At 47.4% G+C, this 26,291-nt stretch overlaps 3 protein-coding genes across 3 annotated transcripts; 1 reads left to right on the forward strand and 2 right to left on the reverse strand.

Annotated features, from left to right (window-relative positions):
• Positions 1-1,381: 1,381 nt before the first annotated feature.
• Positions 1,382-3,531, reverse strand: LOC127765370 (gibberellin 2-beta-dioxygenase 6). The gene is made up of 2 exons (XM_052290257.1): positions 2,541-3,531; positions 1,382-1,959 (listed from the first exon to the last, which is right to left on the reverse strand). The coding sequence occupies exons 1-2, from the start codon at positions 3,408-3,410 to the stop codon at positions 1,645-1,647; spliced, it is 1,185 nt and encodes a 394-aa protein (XP_052146217.1). The 5' UTR covers positions 3,411-3,531; the 3' UTR covers positions 1,382-1,644.
• A 10,759-nt stretch (positions 3,532-14,290) lies between these two features.
• Positions 14,291-21,001, forward strand: LOC127755548 (xylan O-acetyltransferase 1). The gene is made up of 5 exons (XM_052281227.1): positions 14,291-15,240; positions 15,389-15,560; positions 15,882-16,081; positions 16,191-16,346; positions 19,647-21,001. The coding sequence occupies exons 1-5, from the start codon at positions 14,564-14,566 to the stop codon at positions 20,008-20,010; spliced, it is 1,569 nt and encodes a 522-aa protein (XP_052137187.1). The 5' UTR covers positions 14,291-14,563; the 3' UTR covers positions 20,011-21,001.
• Positions 21,002-24,415: 3,414 nt separating this feature from the next.
• Positions 24,416-25,475, reverse strand: LOC127755557 (RING-H2 finger protein ATL66). The gene has a single exon (XM_052281236.1). It carries the CDS (start codon positions 25,332-25,334, stop codon positions 24,765-24,767), a length of 570 nt encoding a protein of 189 aa, XP_052137196.1. The 5' UTR covers positions 25,335-25,475; the 3' UTR covers positions 24,416-24,764.
• Between the last annotated feature and the right edge of the window lie 816 nt (positions 25,476-26,291).

Below are 26,291 nucleotides of genomic sequence, written 5' to 3' on the forward strand. Positions count from 1 at the left end.
ACCCACATGGGCCCCACATGTTATACTCACCCCTCATCTTCCTCCCTCTCCATCTCCATCTCCCCTCCATCTCTCTCCTCTCCTCTCTCCAGCGGCCTCCAGGCTCCACGGCTCACGGGGTCACGGGGAGGTCTGGCGGTGGCGGCCGGCGACGTGACAGCCGCAGGCGGCAGCGAGCTCCACCTCTCGGCGTAGCCGTGCAGCCGAGAGGTGAGTAGGTGATCTATGAGCAATTAGCAATTACCAGTTACTGACGAAAAGTGAGTAGGTAAAGGCATTATTAGCAAGAACTGCATCTATCGGAACAAAGTTCATTCCGGTGGTCAAAACTCAAAACCCCAGCGAGCTGAGGTGTAAGAGCGACGTCGCCGGCCGTCGGATCGCGGGGGGGGGGGGAGGGGGGGCTACGTGCTGGCGCAGGATTAGATCCATGAATCCATCCGTGCCGCCTACGCCATCAGACAACCACGCGCGCGCGGCTGCACGGCTGCGCGAGAGGTGGAGCTCGCTGCCGCCGCCGACTGTCGCGTCGCCAGCCGCCACCGCCGGACCTCCCCATGACCCCGTGAGCCGTGGCGCCTGGAGGCCGCTGGAGAGAGGAGAGGAGAGAGAGGGGAGATGGAGAGGGAGGAAGAAGATGAGGGGGTGAGTATAACATGTGGGGCCCATGTGGGTCCCACTATTTTTTATTACTTTATGTGTGAAAATGACATGTGGGTCCCATAGCTTTATTATTTTTCCGGATCGAATTGCCACCTAAACGCCACGTCAGTGCCACGTCAGATGAAGACCGAGTCAAATTAGCCACGTAAGCGCCACGTCAGCCAAAACTATTATCAAAACCGCCGAGGGACCTCGTTTGCCTGGTTTTCGTAAGTTTGGGGACGGGTCGTATCCGGTTTTGCGGTCAAGGGACGAAAATCAGACTGGGTGACAAATAGAGGGACCCAAAGTGAACTTAGTCCGGCTGTTGCTGGATCGTCCAGGCTTGCAGGGCCCTGGCCCATCTATATAATTCTAAGAGTTCCTTTTTTTTTCGAGGAAAATAGGAGATGTTTTCTGATTTCCAACAGGAAATGGATGATTTATTTGAAATTTCAGCGTTTGAAACAATGTTTTAACTATGTATTGAGTTGATGACTGCTTTTGCTCTTCTTGGGTGTGGAATATAGGATTTCGCACTAATCTGTGACATTTTCCCCGCGTCTGGAATACGCAATTCGGTATCACTTTACTGTATTCTTAGTTTCTTTGTGTTTATCAGTGATCACTGGTCCATAATACTCCCTCCCTTTCACAATATAAATTATTATAGCATTTTCTACATTTATATTGATGTTAATAAATCTAGACACATATATCTATCTAGATTCATTAACATAAATATGAATGTGGGAAATGCTAAAATGACTTACACTGTGAAACGGAGGAAGTAGCTCGCAACGAAATTGGAGAAATAATGTGAGGATTATTCGAAGTACCATCACGAAAATGAGCCATTTCCTGGTTCAGTTCGTATATTTTTTTCACACGATGAATGATTCACTCGTGCTCAAACCACTCCAATACTAGGATTACAACCAATCCACACACACCAACAAACAAAACAAAGCTATGCAACATGCCGACGACCATGGACAAATCTTATATCCGATACCGGACCAGCGGGTCCTTGAACTGAAGCCGCCCATTATACACCCTCCACGCAAGGTCCTCGAGTAAAAACGAGTGAAATCTCCACCCATCCCCATCATCGCCGGCTCCATCCACGTCGTCGTCGCCGCCCTCTTCTCCGGCATCCGTGACCGGGACCAATGGCGAGATGACACTGTCCAAGGGGAGAGTGATCAGCACGGTGACTGACAAGCGGTCAGCCTCGGCGCCGTGCCCTGCTCCGGGTGCAGAAGAAACGGGGCGAGCCATCCCTCTCACTTTCTTCAGCTTTCCATTGCTCCACACCTAGCACGCGTGCCATAAAAAACAAGAGGCATTAAGGCAAATTCAAGCAAGTTGTTACTGCTTTGATGCTGCTCAAAGAGTAAAGGAAACAACAGACATGACATGATGGTCACTTTGTGGTTTCTCTTCAAAAGCCGAGATCTTTGACTCTTTTTTAAGGTCCTTTGGTGGATTCCAAACCGAGCTGTGAGGCAGTGATGCACCGGTTGATGCAGACATGGGGCCTAAATGGGTCCAAATTGAGTGGTGACGCACAGCCTATACTTTAGAATTTGATGCCTTCGCAAAATAAAAATGGATGCTTTTTAGTACATGTCTATGCTTCTTAGAGACAGACTCTGCCATTCACGAACAATCAACACATCTTTTTTCTGTGGTGAACGACCAGCAAATTCGTAGCTGTAAAACCTGTAATTTATTTTACACGTTTGCCATTTGTTTTTTTTAATGCAAATTACAAACTGAATCAATAATATGAGTGTCTACATGTCAATCATTTATGTGTTATCTGTGCAAAAATTAATGCTCTAATGTCCTTCCGTTTGCAAACTAGTCAAAATGAGACATTTGCACGCAAGTACCTGAGCAATGTCGCCGATGGTGACAAGGAGTGCGCCGTCGCGCGCGCCTACGGCCGTCCACTCGCCGCCGTCGTCCATCACCCAGCTCGCCGGCGCCGCCTCCTTCCCGGACGCTTCCCACTGGCAATGGATGCCCACGACGTACGGGTACGCCTTCGCCTTCCCGGCGGCCGGAGGCGCCGCCTCGCCAGCGGCGACCTTGGAGACCCACATCAAGCACCTCGCCTTCCTCCTCCCTTCCGCGAACGGCGCCTCCCCGAAGCCCACCTCGGGACACCCGGACATCATCGCCACCACCTGCATGCCCACGTCCCGCATCCGCCGCGCGTACTCCGCCGCCGCAGCCGGGAGCGCGCCCATCTCCCCCTCGTCGTCGACGTCGAACACCAGGGCGGGGTCCTCGGCGCCGTCCGCTTCCTGCTGATCCTCCTCCGTGAATCCGAGCGTGAGGAGGTTCGACGCGCGGCGCGCGGACGCGTCGACGAGGGAGAGCTCGGCGAGCGCGGAGGACGGCAGCTGGGAAGGGACTCCGTGTCCCTCGAGGTGGAAGTACCCCACGTCGGCGGCGGCGTCGAGACGAAGGGTGCCGCTAGAGCCAAGCGAAACGAGAGGCGGCAGCGACGGTGGGGCCCTGGAGCGAGAGGAGAGCGGGGAGCGTAGAATCGGCGCCGGAGAGGATAGGAGCAGGCGCTGGAGGATCGTCGAGAGCGCGGCGTCCGTGCCCCCACCCGCGGCGCCGGAGGACGGGAGCGCGTGGTGGTGGTTCGACGGCGTCGGCGGGGGAGGGCCTGGGAACACGCTCCCTCCTCCTCCTCCTCCGTTGGCGCCGGACATGGATGACGCTGCGGCGGTGGAGGAGGAGGCGGCCATGGAGACGGCGGCCGGAGCGGTGGACTCGGACTCGACCGACGTGGAGGAGAAACAAGTTTTTGGTGGGAAACTGGGAATCGTGGCTGGTGGGAGGCGTTGGCGCCTTGGCGGCGTGGCGTGGGAGAGGAGGCGATTTATTCGGGTCTAGTTGGTCTGGCAGTGTGGGCCCATCTTACGCGAGAGTGGTGGGCCACCTTAGGAGATTGAGCCGACCTGGACCGGCGAAGCAGGGGATGGGCCGGAACAGGGCTTTATTCCTGACCTCAACTACTCCCACAAATCCCTCTTCTCAGTTCTGCTTAGTTAGCTTGCTTTTTGTGAATTTGCAAATAAAAATCCTCCAAATTTTCAGCTGTACCTTGTTTTTCTCTCAAAATGTAGCAGCTCGTACTTTTTACTTCTACGAGACAATTTGTATTCTTTTCGGTGGTTCATTATCTCTGCACTAGCATGAAGAAATGGAAACGGAATAGCCTCAATTAGCTTCTGTGCTTGAGAATTTTTCACATTTATAGCCCATAAACTAGGAAAATGTTGAACCGAATAAGTGAAGGAAAAGGACCAATAGTCCAATACCACTCCACAGCGACTGACAGGTATATCTATCTCGACCATTGGATTGTTGCTTCTTCCACATAGGCCGGCAGCCGGCCATGCGTGTCGTTCTTGTAGCTTTCATACTGCGAAACACCTTCTGCAAAATGAAAAAAATATGTCCTAAATACACGAGCAACGACATCTGAGAAATTGTCAAGTAATTCAAGAAAGCAACCGTTTGCCTTAGCAGTTTAAGAGCTGACCCCAGTGATTAGTTAGGAGTAGCTTTCTATCGCTGAACACAAAATCGAAACGCTTCGTGTCTCCATTGGACGGAGAGACCAGCACGAGACGTGAAAATTCGCTATCCTTCAGAGATCTTGCCACGTCGTGGGACTTGTCGGATACGCACACGTACGTGCGATTAATCTGGCACGACGATCTCTTTTCTCCTGTCGTTTCAATATATTATTATACGGTCGAATGGATCGACAGGGACAAATGGCATTGTAGACGGTGACACAAAATGCAGGGAAAGAACAACATGTTTGGCGAATCATGCAGAGCCGAGCTCTCTTTTACTAGTACTAGTACATTTCAAGGACTTTTGCGGCTGCGATGCTTAAATTATGGGAAGGGTGTCCATTCTATTATCGTCTTTTAGTGCCCTGTTAGAATCTTGCATAGTCAGTATCATGTACTAGCATTTGCTATTTTATTGCCCGTGTGTATGCTGTAGTCTCGGCTGTTAAAGAGAACTGTTTGCTTTGTCTTCATGCACGGGCGATATTTGAGAAATTTGTAGTTGCAGTCCTTTAGAGTTGATATATATTGGCCTTTGATAAAAAGAAGTGCAGGGACAAATTCGTTTTTATGGGAGACCTTCCCCCGGAAACAAGCTTGTCTGCAGCGATGTGACGCTCCAGTTTCATGCGTTTTGGTGTTAGGTTGGACAACATCTCCATCAGTGACAGACATTATACAAGTAGAATTTCTTTACATTAATTCATCATTTTCCAGCGATATCTTTATGGTTTTGTAAGCCATTATTACCTACTAGTATCTTAAATAATCAAGAAGAGAATGATCTCTTCTACCGGAGGAAAAAAGGGAGAAAAATATATGCCTCGCGTGCTTAGTCGTTGGATCATGGATTCAGAGGTCTAGATTAAACCAGCAACCGTGGGCTACTCCAAGAAGAATGGTTAGCATGGAAAATTGTTCCCTCAACTATGGTTTGAGTTTCATTCACGTCCCCCAACAGCTCAACTGTAAACCAGTTATATAACATCCCCTAATTACTAACACAAGTGCAAATCAAGTCTCTCGACGCTTTAGACAACGGTTTCATCTTACGCAGCATCATGTGACTCGTTGACCAAACGTTCATCTGACGTGGCTGGAAACGGTATGTGACTTGATGAGATGTGGTTCAGGCTAGGGCCATGGGTAATCAGGCTGGGGCTCCCATCTCTAGCATCTCCCCTTAGACCACCAATATGGTGGTGTGGAGCGACGAACGAGGATATTATTGCTACGGTTGCTATCTTGCCTTGCCGCCACCCTCGAGCGTCGATTGAATCTCTTCCACCCATGCTACAATCTGTGATAAGTTGCTCGAATCTCTCTTCCACCCAGAGCTATGCCAATGTGCTCACTAACTATGGCCATTGCCTGGCTCCTCTCGATGGACGCTTGTCACCCGTTTTCCACTGCTACAAAATTATCGGGGATACAATGTTCTATTGATGGCAAATTTAGTCACACAGAGGAAGGGTGGACGAAGAAGAAGGGAGGAGAAGGATGGCATGGTTGCCATCGTTTGGTGACTTCTTGGCCAGCAATCATCCGTCTACCACTCGTCACATTCTCCACTCCAACACCGAGCTATGACCTCAAATCCTCTTTCTCCACTGCCCTTGAGTCCCCCTTCTCTAGTACGAGGAGAGGAGAGTTGGACACCCGCAGCGCCAGCTATCCTTGTTCTCGTTCGCAATAGATGGTGGGCAGGCAACGGTTGGGACACCTAAGAGGCGAGAGTGAGGAGTCGGGGTGACTGGCCGGGTCGAGAGAGAAAAGAAGATAGTAGAAAGAAAGTATGAAATGAAATGTGGACCCTATAATTTTTATTAACTTTTTGTTGGTTGGATTGTCACGTCAGACGAACATTAAGTTAATGTGCCACATATATGTCACGTAGGATGAGTTTGTCGTCCACACCGCTGAGGGACTCGATTTGCTCTGGTTTTGATATTTGGGGATGCTCTGATTGCACATGCGAACGTTAAAGGAAACTCAGACCCCGGTGTGAGGGACCTACGGTGGACCTTTCGCTGGTTAGCATTGCTCCGTAAGTAGGTCCAAAATTCTGGAAAGGTGTCCTAAAGGAAAAGGTATACTTTGACTCCCATGATTTATGTCCTCCAACTACAAAGCCGGGTATATCGACTACTCCAATTATCAAAACCAGTTTTGGAGGTGGTTTTGGCTAACATGGCGCCTATGTGGCGGTCTTGACTGAGTTTTTGTCCTACGTGGTGCTTACGTGGCATTACAATAAAAAAATAAAAAAAATATGTGAGACCCATATGTTATTCACACAAAAAAATAGTGTGGGACCCGCTGTCATGTGGGTCCCACATGTCATCCACTCTCTCCTTCCCTTCTTCCTCCCCCTCTCTCTCTCCCCCCGGCCTTTCTCTTGGCCGGAATGGCGGCGGAGGCGGTCGAGACGACAGCGGTGGTGGTGGGGACGAGGATGGCAGCAGCCAAGGAGTGCAACGCTGTGGCGGTGGGGAGGAAGAAGGGAAGGAGAGGGAGGATGACATGTGGGTCCTACAATACTTTTTTATGAATGACATATGGGTCCCACATATTTTTTATTTTTGTTTTTATTCTAATGCCACGTAAGCGCCATGTAGGACAAAGACTTGGTCAAGACCGCCACGTCAGCCAAAACCACCGAGGGACATTGTTTGCACCGGTTTTGATAGATGGAGGAGTCGATATACCCGGTTTTGTGGTTGAAGGACATGAATCATACTCGGGCAATAGTTGAGAGAGTCAAAGTATACTTTTTTTCTGTCCTAAAAGACCATTTGCAGCAACTAGCAAGGCCCAAACGATTACATGTTGAGCTAGCAGGCCAACTTCTACTGTACCATATGGAGTAGGAAGAGTATCAATGTGGGCCATCAGGCCCAGAAAGAAGAGATTTTTTACTGTCCAGCAGAATTTTTGGTACCGCGCGGTACTGCAATCGTAACCGTCCATTCAGCCAGATCAAACGACCCACAATCGTCGGTACCGCGAGGTACGGGAATCCGGTGCGGGGTACCTCCCCCTTTGTTCGCGTGTATGGAACTGGTGGAAGGGCAGAATTGGATTTTCGCGTGGTTAGTCAATTTTCGTAGAGACGGTACAAGTCCCCGACCCGATAATCTGTCTCTTCCCGATCCCCTTCCGTCGTCCCTGGCGGCGGCGTAGCCAATCTCGCTGGACTTCGCTTCCTCCCTCACTGCAACCAGCCGTCGCCAACCTGCCCATTCCCAACTTGCCCTTCCTGTAGCCGGTCTAGGTCCGGCCGCCGCTGACTTCTGGGAGTCGATCTATCCCTGGATGACGACGACCTCAATGCGCCAACAAGAAGAGGTGACCATGGCGACGAGCTCAGCATGGCGAATATGGCCTCGGCAGCTCATCCGCCGACACCATCGCAAGCCTTTGTTCGTGGAATCGCCATCGCTGTGGTATGCATTGGATCGCGAGCACTAGCAACTCTGGAAGGAGGGGACAGAAAGAAGAAAAAAATGAAGCTAGATATTGAGATGTCTGAAAGGCGTTTGGCCATGGATCGCACAAGCAAGAAGAAATTGGGCAAGCAAAGAAAAGAGATCGAAGAATTTCAGAAGTTTGTTTATGGGATCACTAGTTGTAATAGTGTCCCTTTTATTCAAGATAGTTGACAATTTGTTCAATGACCGCCGATGTTAATTTTGTTTAAGATGAAACAGTAAGCTTAAGGTCTACAACGAAAGAACAGTTTACACATCAGACCAAGAAACTACAAACTTTCAGAACATCTACTTCTTTTTTACTACTATTACATTCATACTTTCAGCAAAATCAAGTAGGTTCATTACATATATCAAAAGACAAGGAACTAGGTCCAGAACTTGGCACACAACATAAATCAAACTCAGCCTCTCCCATCAACATAGCATATTCTTCCAATGAATATAGCAGCAAAGCAATGTTTCGTATTTCTTTCCTGCTGGACATTGCTTTGCTGGTCGTCGTCATCTAGGGATAGATCGACTCCCAGAAGTCGGCGGCGGCCGGACCTGGACCGGCTACAAGAAGGGCAAGTTGAGAATGGGCAGGTTGGTGACGGCTGGTTGCAGTGAGGGAGGAAGTGAAGTCCGGCGAGATTGGCTACGCCGCCGCCAGGGACAGCGGAAGGGGATTGGGAAGAGACAGATTATCGGGTCGGAGACTTGTACCGTCTCTACGAAAATTGACTAACCACGCGAAAATCCAATTCTGCCCTTCCACTAGTTCCATACACGCGAACAAAGGAGGAGGTACCCCGCACCGGATTCCCGTACCTCGCGGTACCGATGATTGTGGGTTGTTTGATCTGGCTGAATGGATGATTACGATTGCAGTACCGCGCGGTACCAAAAATTCTGCTGGACATTAAAAAATCTCCAGAAAGAAATTTCTCCACCAAGGCCGTCAGGGCCCATACCAGCAATACAATTCTCCGATCAGTGGAAAACATGAGTATAAAAATACAAAATTCGGCCGAATCGGCCAGCATGCTTCGTTTGCCATGCTATTAATTAGTCAATCCTTAACTCAGTTTTAAACTCAGCCCAGGTGAGTTCGAATTACCCTATCATAATTTATAATTTTACCAGACAAAATACCCGTGAGTTACAACGGGTAAACGCTATTTTAATCATATTATTGTTGGTCGGTTTAACTAAAGTAAAATTCACTGTGGGAATTTGCATGATCGAACTGTAATTAGAAGTCCAATCATCTCAAATTAGTATGCAAGATTTTAAAAGAGATTTCTTATATGTCTCATTCTCCTTCTCCTTCTGTATTTATAAAAGCGAATGAACTCAAAAACCGATTCAAACACGGATTTGTATTTCCAAATGCAAATAATGAACTTAAAAACTAAGTCAAATATGGATGACGTACCAAAGTAACAGCAAAAATATATTCAATTTTTATAATAGCAGAGATATACCCTCGTTTTCCATAGTACGATTCCTAAATCGGTAAAATGTACGTTTTTTTACCAAAATTTTCTATAAGAAATTATATTAAAAATTCATATCAATCCATTTAAAAAAATTTTAGGTAACGTTTAATTAATTATGTGTTTAATAACTTGAAGTTAGCGTAACTCAACTGATTAGATTACTTTTGGTTAAACCAGTTCACCCGGTTCAAATTCTAGATTTGAAACGAGTGCTCGTATTTACAGCTAATTATTCTTTTAAGGGTATGTTATGCCTGTGTGTTCATAGTGGTACAGAAAATGCACTGTGGCTAACCCACTTCTGGTTAAGCTAAACACACCTGCTGAACCATCGAGCAATCGTGGGCGGCACGCACGGCTGTTACTCTACACAAGACAAAACCAGGGAAAAAAAATCTCTCCGATCCGGATACTAGCTGTTTCCCTAAGATGCGAAGCGGTTGATAAGTTGATTCATTCCATTTTCCAAGCATGACTACGACGGAAGAGCAGATATTCACGTGTGACCAAACCTACACACTAAAAAGAAAACTACCAAGCCACATCACACTTAAGAAATGTTTGCACATTTCCTCACAAGAGAAGGCTCCAGCTCAACGGAAAAAAAAACATGCCTCCCCCCAAATCCCAATCAGTAAAGGGTTTGCTTCAGCAAAAGAACAAAAGGAATTATTTCAACAATACTATATACAAACGAACAATCCTAATGAATGATAGATTACATTATCGCACCATGTTAGAGACGTTTTGCTGGCGGCGATATGATGCACACTACCTAGAACATAATACGTCTCTAAACAAAACGGGAACATGCCAAGGTCCAAAGAACCACACATACCTTCAGATTACTTATAGAAGTAAAATCGAATCCATGTAATGAAATCATCAAGAAAGGCACTGCTACAGTGCTATTTAACCTGAATTATATTCATCCTCTGCCAAAGCAGCGACTGATCGATGGGTGGCACGTCCAATCCCTGATCCTGTCAAAACCCAACTCAAACGCGGGCGTCCTTCTCCTTCCCTCCCGGTGAAGCTGACGCAGTGACACTCCAGGTTGCGCGCGCGCATGCGGGCGGCTGGGAAGGGAAGCCCCGTCTAATCAGGAGCAGTGTCGTACGTGGTCCTTCCAGCCCGCATGACGGAGAGGCCATGTCGTTTACGAACCACCATCGGATGGGTACAAACGGAACCCTCCTCGTCCCGGCTGCGCCCTGCCCGTCCCTTGGTTAGCCGGCACTTGTTGAAGATCTCATTCGCGAGCTCATCCAGCCATCCTGATGAACTTCACGCAGAAGAAACTTGGCTCAACAGCCCGAAGCGTATGTTACACTCGATCAAATAAGAATAGAGAGATGTTTCTCTGTAATCCTGCTGCTAAATTTTTTTGTTAGATCCCCACCCATAGACTACTAATTATAGTATTAGAGCAGCAGCATTGCAGTTTGTACTTGCTAAGTTGCTGGTACAACACTACAACTTGCTGGCTGTCCTGGTCATAGGTCAAAAACCGTACTTTGCTCACAGTGTCCAAAACTGCACCTGTTCACAATTGATCAGCTTCTCTGAACCGAGGAATGGAAGTTGAAATTAAAGCGGTGTCTCTCCAATCATCTCCCGGCGGGGCCATGGATGAAACAGTAAACCAGCGAAAGAAAAGCATCGGTCTATCAGATCGGAATAGGAAAAGGAAATTCAGATTCCTCACATTACCACTTGAACTTGGGCTACCAGACTCGGACGGCCAATGGCGTTTTCTTTTCTGCTCCCGGTCGCTCTCTAATTTGCCCCCAAATTAACCAACGCCGGTTGCGTCCCAGGACAGCACAAGTAGAGCCAATCGGTCAACAAATCATCTTACAAGACAAGGAAAATGCAATAGTAGGAGTCCATTAGCAAAGTGCCGGTGCCATGGACATCGCTGTAATGGCGAACACGATTTTCGGACGATGCAAATTATCTTCTGGCCGGTAGGCAGAGCAAAGAAAAACAGCTATAAAGGGGCCAAAAACCAAGGTTCCTGGAGATCACAGGACTACAGGAACCGATACAAAAACAGTGTTTTCCTTCAGGAAAGCTACAAGAATAGTGCTAGTGAGAGCGGCGACAGAATTGTCATTACTACTTCGTATTAGGTGGTTGGCAATCTGGTAGACCATTAGACTTGACAGTAGTTTAGCTCCAAATTATTGCGTCAAAGTTCTCGACGGGTTGCTGTAGGTCCGAGGAGAGGTGCACTCTGCTTGTCATTTCAAAGTTACGAAACAGCAAATTCGTCAGGTTTTGAGTGCCTTCAAATAGCAACTCGTCGATCAGAAACGGCTGGACAAGAAGTCATATTCAGCTGGCTAGCACGGCCTTGCTGGTGGCCTTATTTCCTATTTGATCGATTTCGTGAGTTAATAATTCAAGATTCAGTACGTTCCAGGACGAAAAATACCGGAGATGACGAAGAAAAGTAAAGTACGTGACACCCGAGACCACCGGAGGTGTATCCTTTTCTCTCTGGCATTTTGGGCTATTGGCGTAACTGGAATTGAAGTGTCACCCCACAAGTACAGCGACGCCGTTGAGCCGAAAAGGATATTGCAACCGAACTGCGAGATGTATAATTGATCCAGATTATAGAACAATTGATCTTGTTTGACTGAATCAACATACATCAGTATTACTTTTTAGTTACTGGCTAGCTCGGTCAGCCTGGTCAATGGACTGCAGAGCTCTTAGGCCTGGTTTAGGCCCTGTTTAGTTTCAAAGTTTTCTTTTTCTAAATTTCCAACTTTCCATCACATCAAACCTTTCATACACACACAACTTTCCTATCACATCGTAACAATTTCAACCAAACTTCCAAACTTTCTAGGCTGTGTTTAGTTCAGCGCAAAGTTTGGGTTTTGGTTGAAATTGGAGATGATATGACTGAAAAGTTGTGTGTATGACGGGTTGATGTGATGGAAAAAAACTGAAGTTTGGATCCAAACTTTGGATCTAAACACAGCCCTAACTTTTTCTTCAAACTTTCAACTTTTCCATCACATCAAAACTTTCCTACACACATAAATTTCTAACTTTTTTCTTCAAACTTCCAATTTTAGTCAAACTTTTAATTTTGGCGTGGAACTAAACACACCTTGATTTTTTTGACTTTGGCGTGAAAACGTAACCTTCTTCTGTAGTCATAACGTATAATCGAGCGATGACAATGTGGAGATGGTATACATTTGCAGAAGCAAACTCCGTATCTTAGGCTAAGGAACATATACATGTTTACTGAAGAAACTTGGTCAAATGGGAATAACTAATGCAGTGGAATGCAACAGAGTAAGAGACAGCCCAGGAAATCAGATTTAGTTGCTACAAGTAGCAGTAACAAATAACTCGCTAACAACAGATGGCCCATGGTCCTGTCGATGCATGAGAGGAGAACAGGAGAAGCGACAGAGCGACACCAACATAGCGGAATCACCAACATTTCTGGCATTCTATTGTCGCTTTGTACGCCCGGACAATGCTTACCCTGAAAGTTTCTTGACCGAAAAGCTAGCCAGGTAACCCTTTCATAAAAATATAAGAAAATTTCGTTTTCAAAAGAAGAAGAAAGGTTGAATGGTGATCTAGGCCTTGACTCCACTGTCACCAGGATCATATTCATTTATTTCTGAAACCAACCCAAATCATATTCAATGCTATAATATATAGTTCCTCCGTTTTAAATACACGATGCCATCGGCTTTTAGACATACCGTTTGACCATTAATTTTATTAAAAAAGAGAGAATAGCTACTTTAGTCTCTAAAGTTTCTCTGTATGATCAATTTAGTCCCTAACCTTTTAAATGGTCTAAAAAAATCCTTAACCTTTGTCATAAGGCCTAGAATAGTCCTTCGGTCCACCAAAATCATCATATGGATATGCCATGTTATCATTCATATAAAATCTATGATGAATTGTCTAATTTACTCTTACGTATATCATAGAAAAATAAATATAAGGGTGAATTAGACATAACCATAGGAAAAAAAATACTTATCTTTTCCCCCTTTTGAGGTATATTTTTGCTCTTACATATACCATATATTTTTTTAACCTTTTCTTTTTGTTTTTTTATTTTCATATGCGTAAGGATAAATTGGACAAATCATATAGATTTTGCATAGGAAGGTGACATGGCATGTCCATGTGGCGATTTTGGTGGGACCAAGGACTATATTAGCCTACATGACAAATTTAAAGGACTTGTTTGGAGAATATGAAAGATTAAGAACTAAAATGACCCAGGAGCGAAACTTTAGGGACCATATTAGCTATTATCCCATTAAAAATATTGAAATTTGCAAAAACATAAGTCATGCTTATAATTAATATAATTAATAATAAAACGAATCAAAACAAAACATACAATATTTTTTAATAAAGCGAATAGTCACACTTCATGTAAAAATTTGACAACATTATATATATTTACAAACAGTGTTTCTTCAGGTCTAGAAGTCTCAAACCGGCAGTTGGCTCGACGTGTGGTACCAATAGTCACAAAGCTGCAAGAACTCCACGTCTCGCATCATTCTACCAAAAATAAACCCAGAGGAATCAAGGCCTCAAGGGCCAACTGCTTCCCTCGCAAAAGAAAAAAAAGGGGGCCAACTGCCTCATGTGAAAACGTCACCATGTAATCGTGTAATGTGTATGCATGTTTGTTAATTCTCTGCTCCCTCCCAGCCAATCTGTACCCATAAGCCACCACGTTGACCATAATGATTTAGTACCATATACGATAATACGAGTAGATAAACCGCTATATGGGGTCGCGCGGAGAAAATCTGCTCGTCGCCGAAATCAAGTATAGTAAGCATAATTAAGTTTCCTAACCAGCCCAAAATTTTACTAAATCCGTTCTGGAGAGAACACCTAATCCTCACCAAAGCTTAACAGTATTGTGCCGCAGATATACACACTACTTAATAATGGCTCCCATGAGTGGCGTGCTGTACCACGTTTCTGCATGCCTCGTATTGGCCAAGTCTGCGAGGCTTTGAATTGGTAAGGAATAAAACCCTCCCTGTTTCCGATCCACCCGTCCAATTAAATCATGCTTAGTGGCCGATTCAACGCCTGATCACGGAGGAGAAGGGAGGGGGAAGCATCACGCGAAATTTTAAGTGTGAGATGGCTTCCCCTCACCAAATCCCCAGCCTCCCTCTATAGCTTTGCTATGCTGACTACTTCCTCGCCATCTCCATAAAGCTTAGCTTGCCCCTCTCGCTCGCGTCTCTGTCTCTCACGCACGCGCACCGTGCAGAGCGAAGAGGAGAGGGGGCTAGCTCCGGGTGCCGTCGCCATGGCCAACCGGCGCAAGTTCTCGCAGGCGGGGGGCGGCGGCGGCGGCGGGGTGTTCGACCCGTTCGGCACGAAACAGGCCGTGTCGTCGCTGCGGAAGGGCGGGCGGCTGCCGGTGTACGTGGCTGGCGTCTTCTTCGTCATCTTCGTCATCATCATGTACGGCGAGGACATCCGGTCGCTCACGCTGGACCCGATCGCGCGCGCGGGGACAACGCCGGCGCGGATCGTGGAGCCGGTAGTGACGGAGGAGCGCCACGTCGCCCGGGTCAACCCTCCTCGGCGCGAGGTCTCGTCCGCGGAGAAGGCCGCCGCGTTGCCGCTCGACGTCGACGAGAGGCCGAAGCTGGCGACGCCGACGCCGACGGAGGCGGCGAAGGAGGTCCCGAAGGTCGAGAAGATCAGGAAGCCGAAGAAACCCAAGACGACGAAGAAGAAGCCGAGGAAGCCGCGGCCGGCGAAGAAGACGGTGGCGGCGGCAGCCGGGGGCCTGCTCGGCGTGCCGGAGACGTGCGACCTGTCCAAGGGCGAGTGGGTGTTCGACAACACCAGCTACCCTCTGTACCGGGAGGAGCAGTGCGAGTTCCTCACGTCGCAGGTGACGTGCATGAGGAACGGCCGCCGCGACGACACCTACCAGAAGTGGCGGTGGCAGCCCAAAGACTGCTCCATGCCCAGGTACGCAACCACGACGAGCCACCAATCACAATCTGTAATTTGCACCGGCCGGGAAAGCATGCGCCGTTTCTTCTGAAATGGAAACGCTCCAGCCAGCTGGACACGCAAGTATAAACGGCAAGTTTTGAATTTGTACGAATTGATTCAGGTTCGACGCGAAGCTGTTCATGGAGAGGCTCCGAGGGAAGCGGTTCATGTTCGTGGGGGACTCGCTGAACCGGAACCAGTGGGAGTCCATGGTGTGCCTGGTGCAGTCGGCGATGTCGCCGGGGAAGAAATACGTCACCTGGGAGGACCAGCGGGTCGTCTTCCACGCCGTGGTGCGTACTCCGCCCGTCTCCATCCATCCATCCATCCCGTCTTTAAGATTCGTACCGAGCTGCTCGCATGATGAACGTGCATACATACCCATCCCCATCTGTCTAGTCTAGCCAAGCCAGCCAACGGCGGGCCGGGTCCACGCGCGCGCGCACGGCTGCTGCGACTAGACCAGGGAGCAGTTGGTGTGTGGTGGTGGCGGCGGCTAGCTAGAACCGGTGAACCAACTTGTGCTCGATCAGCCACCGGGTCGGTTTCGGATAGTGTGTTGTCGTGGCCTGTTGTGTTCTGAATTGTCGGGACGCGTGTGTACGTGCGTGCAGGAGTACAACGCGACGGTGGAGTTCTACTGGGCGCCGTTCCTGGTGGAGTCCAACTCCGACGACCCCAAGATCCACAGCATCCAGCACCGGATCATCAAGGCGGACGCGATCGCGGCGCACGCACAGAACTGGCGCGGCGTCGACTACCTCGTCTTCAACACCTACATCTGGTGGATGAACACCCTCAACATGAAGATCATGTACGCTAAATTTACGTTGCACGATATATCGATCGATCACAACGCCGTGCCGTGCAACCAACGGCGATCGATCGTGGGATGACAGTGACTGATAGGGGTGATCTTGCAGGAGACCGGGCGGGCAGAGCTGGGAGGAGCATGACGAGGTCGTGAGGATCGAGGCGTATCGGAAGGTGCTGACGACGTGGGCGAGCTGGGTGAACGACAACATCGACCCGGCGCGCACGTCCGTCTTCTTCATGAGCATCTCCCCTCTTCACATCAGGTACGTACACCAGCCTACCTACCTTGTTACAATTCGCATTTTTTGTATTATACCGTACGATCGATCTCAAGTCTTTGGAGTATAGCTGGCACGTACGAACGCACGATTGAGCAATCAATTAAGCTAGTGTGTCAGTATATCTCAAGTCTCGACGGTAGTACGGTAGAGTGGGAAACGCCAAAATCTTGGAACTTTTGCATGCAAAAACCCAAAGTAAAGGTACGCACGCTTGCTGTTGGCGTCGCACTGCCAAAGAAAAAGAACGAGACGGCATGCACCGCATATGGTGCGTGCGTGTGCGTCCTGCAGAGAATTTTACACGGATTGGTGGTGCAGTGGGCGCCCCGTCTCGGCCGGCCACGCGCGACCGAGTCGGTTCCCGTGGGCGAAACGAACAGTACGAATCGAAGCGGGCCCAGGCCAATAGAAAGAGACGAGTCACCCGGCCGCCTCGAGCCAGATTGTAGTTGTGCGCGCGCGTGGAAATGTCAGAGACCCTACATATGTGTCTTGACTTGTGGTGGTAATTATAAAGATTAAACCGTGCAAACGATTCGTGTTAATTAGTGTCAGGCGACTAGCACACCGTGAGCACCGGACGCAACACATGGATTATTCGTCATTGGCGTTGGCCATGAGACCGTCCCTTAATTACTTCAACGTGGCCGCGGTCCTGCTATAACATGCTACCGCGACAACTGTAGCAAACCAACTCCCATTAGTTTACTTATAGGGTTTGACATTTCAGTTAGTGGCGTATCATCTGTAGACTAAAGTAGAGAGAGTGAGTATCTAACACGGTCACACGGGATGCCTTGCCATGCCGGCCAGCAAATGACTCCTGCCAGTACACCATAGCACGGCTAACCGACACACAGCTCCGTTGCTGAAAAGCTTAAAATTATCTGCAAACCCCAATGTTGACCACACTTGAGCAGTTTGCACAACCACACCACTGTTGAAAACTACGCTTTTATATGTATCACTTGGAGCGGCATCTTCTTAGCTAAGCTGTGGCTTCTTTCCAGTTCTCACTTAGCACGCACTTTCTGCGCCCAAGAATGTGCGTCACATAACTGACCCGGTCTGCAAATGTCCAATCAAATGAGGTTACTATCGGGCGCCCCTATTATTGTTTCTGCTTGTTGTGGCCATCTCGCATTTCCCAAAATTTTAATACTCCTACTCCCCTACTACGCCATGGGTATATATGCATAGTTGTGTGTACCTGTTCGCTCACATGGGTAGGAGAATTATTTGCACATGAGTCCGAGATGGAAGCTTCTCCGCACGATCTTTTTTTCCCATTTGGCCGCCGTTTGCGAGCCGTGGATGAGTGAATCCCACGATGACGACGACGATCCCAGACCTGCAGGACGGGCACCGTAGTTCGTGATGACATATTGAAAAATACTAGTATCATCGTTGTGAGGGCTCATCATCTTGTGACCGGAATTCTAGGATCTCGGAGTACAGAACGCATTGAACCACGGAGCAAGTAGATAAATTATCTAATCTGCCACATATATACAGTATACCTGTAGCTTTTGGGGTTGAAGATTAGTAGAGGGGAATTCAAATCTGGTTGGCTGAACCTAGCTACTACACGTCGCTTGTGGTTGACGATTTGCTTTTCTTCTTGCGCAATTCAGCTTGAGAGTTCCTCAACCCCGTGTTCTACTGGTGGAGAATTCAAACTTACAAGACTGAACAAAAAGAAATGGTGGTTTGCAATTGATATGTGTGATGAAACATAAATAAGGCCTGGTAGATCGATGCCCATACGTGTATTATTGCGTACTTTACGATGAAGGGACAGATGCTGCTTTGTTAATATCGGATCGAACAGAAGGTTGTGCTGGTTACTGTTGCGGATCGATGTCAACTAGGCTTGATAAGGATTGGCATGGCCCGCGGATGACGCCTTACGAAAGCTCTCCCTCTATAAAAGCTTTTAGGACAGTCCCAACCCATAACACTAGATATGGTTTCAACTTTATATCATCAAGAAACTAGTACTAGACACTACTCTTCCAATACAAACACCACTATTCCGTACTTAAATTTAATGCTACTTATCTCACATGATGTTTTGGATGTTGTGTAAAAACCATGTCTAATGCAAGATATGGTTTCCTTCTCTTTTCTTATTTATTCACTTGCCACATCATTTTTGTTCTACGTGACAACTTATTTAATGCTATGGACACCATACTAGTTATTGGGTTGGGAATCCCTAATATCAGGAACAGTCTTATCCTGAAACTGATAGGTGCTTAGGGTCCCGTGAAGCAAACCACTTTGATTTGTCTGCGAATTTTGAAGTCAATGATTCCCTTTTGTATACTACCTCCGTCCCAAAATAAGTGCAGTCATGAGTTTTCGCGCCCAACTTTAATCGTCCGTCTTATTTGAAATTTTTTATAATTAGCATGTTTGTTGTTATAAGATGATAAAACATGAATAGTACTTTACTCGTGACTTATATCTTTAGTTTTTTTTAAAATTTTTTTAAATAAAACGAATGGTAAAAGTTGGGCGCGGAAAACCATGGCTGTATTTATTTTGGAACGGATGGTGTAGGAAAGAGGATGCGAGAATATGGTTAACTAGTAACCGGACAAAATTGCCGAGGTTCATGTCACATCTGGTAAACAAACAAATCACCGGGGTTTTATCGTCAGTTAATTACTAGTAGTATTACTGCTTTCCTTCTTGGATTAGGAAGAAGGCCGAAAAAACATTTGCCGTGTCCAGCTGTGTGATCTCGAAAGTTGTTGACTATTCCGAGTAGGGATTGCGTCTACAACTGAGGAACCTACGCTTTTGGCTTCTTTGGGTTCGGAGGCATGTCACGTCAACAGATACAGTTAAAAGTTTGGTCAACCAAAGCACAATTACTCCATACTACCGATATCATGTACTCCCTCCGTCTAATAATATAATTAATTTTAAGTTTTTGCTTACAACGTTTGACCACTCGTCTTATTTAAAAATTTTTGAAATTATTATTTATTTTATTTGTGACTTATTTTATTATCTACAGTATTTTAAGTACAACTTTTCGTTTTTTATATTTGCAAAAAAAATTTAAATATGACGAGTGATCAAATGTTGCAAACAAAAACTGAAAATCCCTTATATTATGGGACGGAGTGAGGACTACGATCCCCATGCTTACGCTACTATGCATAGGTCTGCTAAATAATTTGCCCATGATTTCACCGTTATCAAACTGACAAAACTTACATCCTGGTCGTTAACTCGGTTTCTGAAAAATCTGTTTTCGTGGCTCTGCAGCCCGGAGGTGTGGGGGAACCCGGGCGGGATCCGGTGCGCCAAGGAGACGATGCCGCTGCTCAACTGGCACGGGCCGATCTGGCTGGGCACGGACTGGGACATGTTCCACGCGGCGGCCAACGTGTCCCGCACGGCGGCGCCGCGGGTGCCCATCACCTTCGTCGACGTGACCACCATGTCGGAGCGGCGCAAGGACGGGCACACCTCCGTGCACACCATCCGGCAGGGCAAGGTGCTGACGCCGGAGCAGCAGGCCGACCCTGGCACCTACGCCGACTGCATCCACTGGTGCCTCCCCGGCGTCCCTGACATCTGGAACCTCATCCTCTACACCAGGATAATGTCCAGGCCGCAGCTGGTATAGCAAATTCCAAGAATTTACGGAGACCGGATTACTCATAGGCAGAGCTGGTTGGTTATACACAATCATCGTACTGAAAAGAGATTTTTCTTCTTCTTTTCTTCACATTCTTTTCTGGCCGTTTCACCTGCTGTCAGAAGATGTCTTCATTTGTTCTTTTTCTTCAGGGGTTAGGTTAAGTGGGAAGAGATCGATACAGTATATGGTTATATATATGGCTAATGGGATGGCCATGCTTGCGTACGTTACGTGCCTGCGTGCACAGATGCGCTGTAAGGTTCCTGACCAAACTGTACATTGGGGAAGAAAAGGATTAAAGCGAAAGAGATGAACAGATATGGTTTACAGAGAAACGGACGGCTTCATGCGTCCAGCTGCAGATCGAGTAGTGGTGGCCTCGTGGGGATACCTACTGCCTACCCATGAGTCCATGACAGAAAACTCTGCTCGATCTGTTCTTTTCTCCGGGTATTTTTTTTCCCTACTTACACACGGGAAACAGATCGAAAAGGCGCACTTTCAGTTGATCATTTCGATGTAAAGCCTGAAAATCATCTACCTGAAAGTTGAGTGACAAAAAGAAGCACCACCTGTCAACAGTTGAGGAGGGGGACTACAGCTCCACTACGAGCCGTCCATGCAGCTGAGGCATGCAAGCCTGCTGCTTCTTAGTTTCCTGCATTTTTCTGTATGCGTTTCGTTGCGGTAGCAAAGCTCGCGTATCCTCTTTGTCGTGGCAAGATGCTGCTGCTGCGACAGGTAAGGACACTGGACACGCCACACGTCGACGAGGCCGTTCCATGTATGCGAGGAGCAAAGTTGCTGGGAGATAAAGCACGGGGCGTGCTTTGTCTTCTCTGTAGAAATAAAGGGACTGTCTATCTCCGTTGGCAGAAAATTTTACCTCTTATCTTTTAAATTTTAGGCCACTTTTATCTTTAAAATTTTGTACCATCGGATATGCTTTAAGATTTGTGCAGAGACATTAACCCTAGCTCTCCTCCCGTTCCCCTCGCATCGCTCATTTCGCCGCTACCATCGCGCATTTCTCCGCTCTGCCTGATCCCCTGCCGCCACCGCCCCATCGTGCCGCCGACTGCCTCCCCAAGCCGTCGACGATGAGATGCCCCGCCACCAACATCAGCCCATCGCCCTCTTCCAACACCACAGCTCCGGCGTCGCTGCCAGCGCCTCACCGCCCGCCCGATCCACCGCCCACCGTCGGGCTGTCGTCTCCCCCGGCCATCTCTCTAGAGCCGGCGAACTCCTCCCCTTCCTCCTCCCCCTCCCACCCCACCCCGGGACACTAACCTGTAGGGTCCTCTACCGGAGTCTAAAGTGTCACCAGCGTCAGAGAAGAAGAGGAGGTCGCCGGAGTTGAAGGAGAAGGCCAGGAGCATGAATATTGAAGCTAATCCAGTGTCCCAAAATCTGCAAGATTTGAATATGTAATTTCTGTCGAAAGAAGGTTAGCAATTCCGAGAAATAAAAGTTGTTACGTGTAACGAACCTCGCCGTACCACCTAGTGTGGAGTTAAAATGAAATGAAGGAAGATATTATATGTTTAATTTACTCTATTTTAAATCGATTTTATAGTTTGTATTAAGAGGATGCGCACATAATAAAAAAAGATAAGTTATAGCTAAAATATTTTAATGCCCGGGTTTCTGGGCATCTAGATCTCGTATACTCCCGCCCCCGCATGCCACTCTGCTAGTACGTGCACGAGGAAGAAACCGATCGAGCTGATGAGGTCGCGTCGTACTACCAGCTCAGCAGATCAGCCTCATTTATTGTGTAAGATCAGGCGCGATATGGTGCTCGGCTATCAGCAAGGTTGGAGTAGCTATGGCCTATGAACACAGGTCACTCGACGATGCGTGAATGCGTGATGCGTCCTGTGCACCAAACTGAACAGATATATAGTCAGATTAACGAATTTAACGATTTGGCCGGTCCTTTTCCATTTCCAGTCCTATGTTCATATAGCTGTGGAGTCCTTGTGCAACGAATGATATCAGATGCGACAAGTGTAGGAGCGTGTGTCTATGCAGTCGAATGTCCAGAAAATTGTCCATTTTGCCAACATGCAGATTTCAGAATTGGGACCATTAAATGGACCATTAGTTCTACTAGGCCCGGCCCATGCAGGTTTAAGAATTGCAACAGTGGGGAAGCCACAGCTTCAGTCATCAGTCTTATAAAAAGAACAAGGGATTACTGAAGACTCAAGGCCCCAGAGTTACATACCATTCAGGCATTCACCGACTGGCACATTTAACTGCTAGTGAGAGAGTGTAAGGCATAATCATGTTCCTAAAATACACAACAAACTATACTACTCTACTAGTAGTATATTTCTGTGAGGAAAATACACTACCATTACTTAAACTCGATCGATTTTCGTTTCCCAACGATTTTAAGTACTACATTTGCTTTGCATGGACCTAAGGAAAGCCATAGGAAGCATGGGCCGGCCTGATCCATACTAATTCTTCTAGGCCCGGCCCACTATTTCTTCCCCGGGGCCCGAGCTCGTTTATAACCTAGAGAACGCCCCCTGAAGCTGCTCGCCGCCGCCGGCCGCCTTATAAATCTATCCTCCTCAGAGATCCCTATTTCTTCGCTACGACTCTCTTCAGGTTCAGGCTCCAAGCAAGCAAGTACTCCTTCATCTTACTCCTAGATTTCATCCATCCTTTGCGTTGATCCTTCTCCAAGATAGATTCAATAGTAGAGTTCCCGTCTCAGTCTAGCCGTATTGTTTTGTTTTTGCTGTAAAATTTCGTTCGATTTGTTGTGTACTGCTTGTGGCGGCAACTTTATCAAGAAGGGCCATGAATTAAGTTGGTTCCGTTCTTTTCGCGGTTGCCCACATCGAACCGGCCAATCTAGTAGCAGGGGCAGTATCGTATCTGTTCTGCTCCTCTGCAAGCTTGGAACTAAGTGTTCCAATGGCCGGATATTCGGATCTGTAGTTTTCAGATGAAAGGCCATGGGCCCTGCTGTTATAGTGGACTGGTTTAGTTTTCAACCTTTTCTTCAAACTTCTAACTTTTTCATGACATCAAAATTTTTTTACACACACAAACTTCCAATTTATCATCACATCGTTCCAATTTCAATTAAACTTTCAATTTTAGTGTGAACTAAACACACCCTCTAATGTAGATGTTCGGGGTCTGAAGTTGGAATACATGACCTGTGGACTCTTGAATGGCTGAAGTCATTTTTTTTTTCCTTTTTGGGTGATATTTTAAAGCCATCACGAAGAAGGAATTGGGACAGTGTTGGCAGTTCAGAGTACTACCACAGTTTTCAATGAAAAAGTTGCCGATTCCTGAATGGGGAATTGCATATGGCAAGCACTGGCGCAGCAGGATGAAACCGTGGCAGAAAGCCAGGAATAAACCTGCATAATTGCATATGGCTTCGGTATTCCTTTTTGTAGGGTATTCCCTCTTTAGGGGTTGTTTTATTTTGCGAAAACAATTGGGTGTCACATTAGACGTTTTATCAGATATTGAAAAGGGTTTTCGAACACGAATGAAAAAACTAATTTCATAACTCGCAAAGAAACCGCGAGACAAATTTATTAAGCCTAATTAATTTGTTATTAGCACATGTGGCTATAAAACTTTTGGTTAATCATGGACTAATTAGGCTCAAAAAATTCGTCTCACGATTTCCATGCAAATTGTTAATTACTTTTTTTATCTATATTTAATGTTAATTCGTCTCACGATTTCCATACAAATTGTTAATTACTTTTTTTCTATATTATGTTCTATGTATATGTCTAAAGATTCGATGTGACGTTTTTTTAGAACTCGCGAAAAGAAAATTTTTGGGTCAAATCGGATGTTTGACCGGATGTTGGAAGGGTTTTTCGGACACGAATGAAAAAATAATTTCATAACTCGCTTGGAAACCACGAGACGAATCTTCTGAGCCTAATTAATCTGACATTAGCACTTGTGGGTTACGGTAGCATTTATGGCTAATCATGGACTAACTAGGCTCAAAAGATTCATCTCGCGATTTCCCCCTAACTGTGCAATTAGTTTTTTCATTTATCTATATTTAATATTTTATGCATGTGTTTAAAGATTCGATATGATGTTTTTGGGAAAAATTTTGGGGACTAAACGAAGCCAGTTGGAATTTTGGGGACTAAACGAAGCCAGTTGGAATTTTGGGGACTAAACGAAGCCAGTTGGGGTAGTTGGGGTGCAGACAGGTGTTTCGTGTGTCCACGTCTCGAAACAATCATGCAGAAACATCGTTCGCTGGGTTGCAGCACAAGCTCGCACAGCAATCGTATCCTTATGTATTGCGTCCGTTCGACCGTTCCGTTTCGCGAAGAAAGTACCTATTAACATCATGAGAAACTGAACGCTAAAGCGCCCTTTGAGGGCAAGTTCAACGCTCTATTGCAATGACATCAGCGCATCACTTTCCTCTTGGTGACAGTGAATTCAAAACAGAAACTGCAAGTGGCATCCGTTGCTGTGAGCTAAGTTAACGAAACCATGTAGGAGTAGTAATAAACTAACTGATGCACATATTAACTATACTATTAATGAACTTACTAACTGATGTACAGATTAACTAAGAAATTAATCAGTTTCCCACCGCCTGAACCTCCGGACCAGCAGCCCAGGCACCGGCGGGTGCAATGCAATGGAATGTGCACGTACGGGCGCACGGCGCAGTTTACATGCGACGACCGAGCGAGCCCTGTGCGTGCATATGATCAGACAGCATCGCTCCCGGCGACGTCCGGTTTGGTGGTGGCCGCGGCCGGGAGAAGCGAGCTCCTGCACAGAGGGCAGCTCGGCCGCGAGCGGAGCCACGCGTCCACGCACTCCGGGTGGAACCCGTGCCCGCACAGCGGCAGCGCCTTCACCTTCTCGCCCTCTTCGAACTCCCCGAGGCATATCGAGCACTGCGCGGCGCCGCCGTCGTCGCCATCACCTGCAGCCGACGCCACGGCCCGGTACAGCGCCACGGGCATGCTCGCTATCGTCGCGTCGTCGAGGCCGGTCACCGATGAGGCTGAACCTGGCGCGGTCGCCGCAGCGTGCGACGAGGAGAAGCCGGAGCTGGTGGTGGCGGGCATCGGCGTCGTGTCGCGGCCGTAGCGGTGGCAGTGGCACGCCCAGCGGAGGTAGAGGGAGACGGCGACGAAGCAGACGAGGACGAAGAGGAGCGCCACGAGGAGCGGCACCGCGCGGCCGCGCACCGCGAAGTTGCCGTCGTCGACGTCGCCGTAGCGCCACCGGAGCCCCAACGCCTGGGACGACGCGTCCTGCGCTGCCGCCATGCTGTGCAACGTACTCCTACGCGGCTGAGCCAAAGTCCAAACGCAGCAGCCGCACGCACACGTCACGTATTCACGTAGTGTCGGTTTGTGTCGTTCGTCGCGCCTCGGCGGAACAAAATTTAAGGCGCGCGCGCGTGCGGTTCGCTGCACGCTGCGACGCTGCGTTACGTGGCTAACGCGGGCTCGGCGATCCCTGTCCCCAGCCGGTGCTCAAAATGCGCGGTGTGCCGGTGAGTGTGTGATATGGTGGTTCCTAGCTTGTTTCCCTTTTACGTTTGACGAAGGCTAGTCGTTCATGGGCCAAGAAATGAGGCAGCGACTGTTGGCTCGACGCTGTTCATGTAGAGTGGGACACGACAGTTACCACAGAGATTCCCAGGAATGTTTCACGTACCGATTGGTTGTTCTCAATATGCAGATTTGTGGAAAAACAGAGGCCTCCTGCGGTTACTTTGAATTTCTGGAAGCATCTTAATCGGTGTTATTATTCTTCGCTGAGTTTTGTGTGGTTGTCGTTGGTTCGTGCTGACATGCATGGTACTGCTTGCTGAGCTACTGTCACATGTCGGGATTATGCTAGCAACTGAAAGAACCATCTAGGCAGAGTAGTAGTCCTATTTGATTGGTTTGTGCGGGTCAGTTTCATCGTTATGACAGGTTTGTCTAGATACACAAATGACCAATTCAGATTGTAGCCAAAATAAATCTTATCAAATTTTAACAATGCTAAAATTTTAGCAAGATGACAATATTACTAAAATTTTGGTAGGATTTCTTATGTATTGACCAAATTTAGCAAACTAAACGTAGATATTTTTTTAACAATTTTATAAAAAAAAGGGTATGGTTGAAAATAGCATCAAAGTGAAGAGGTCCAAAATTTGGTGATATATTCACTTCTCCAGTTGTCCGTGTAGACCATATTGGACTCTTGAAAGTTTGCACAGGAGCCACGTC

This window comes from Oryza glaberrima, chromosome 1 (assembly GCF_000147395.1).
Source record: "Oryza glaberrima chromosome 1, OglaRS2, whole genome shotgun sequence".
Lineage (NCBI taxonomy): Eukaryota > Viridiplantae > Streptophyta > Magnoliopsida > Poales > Poaceae > Oryza > Oryza glaberrima.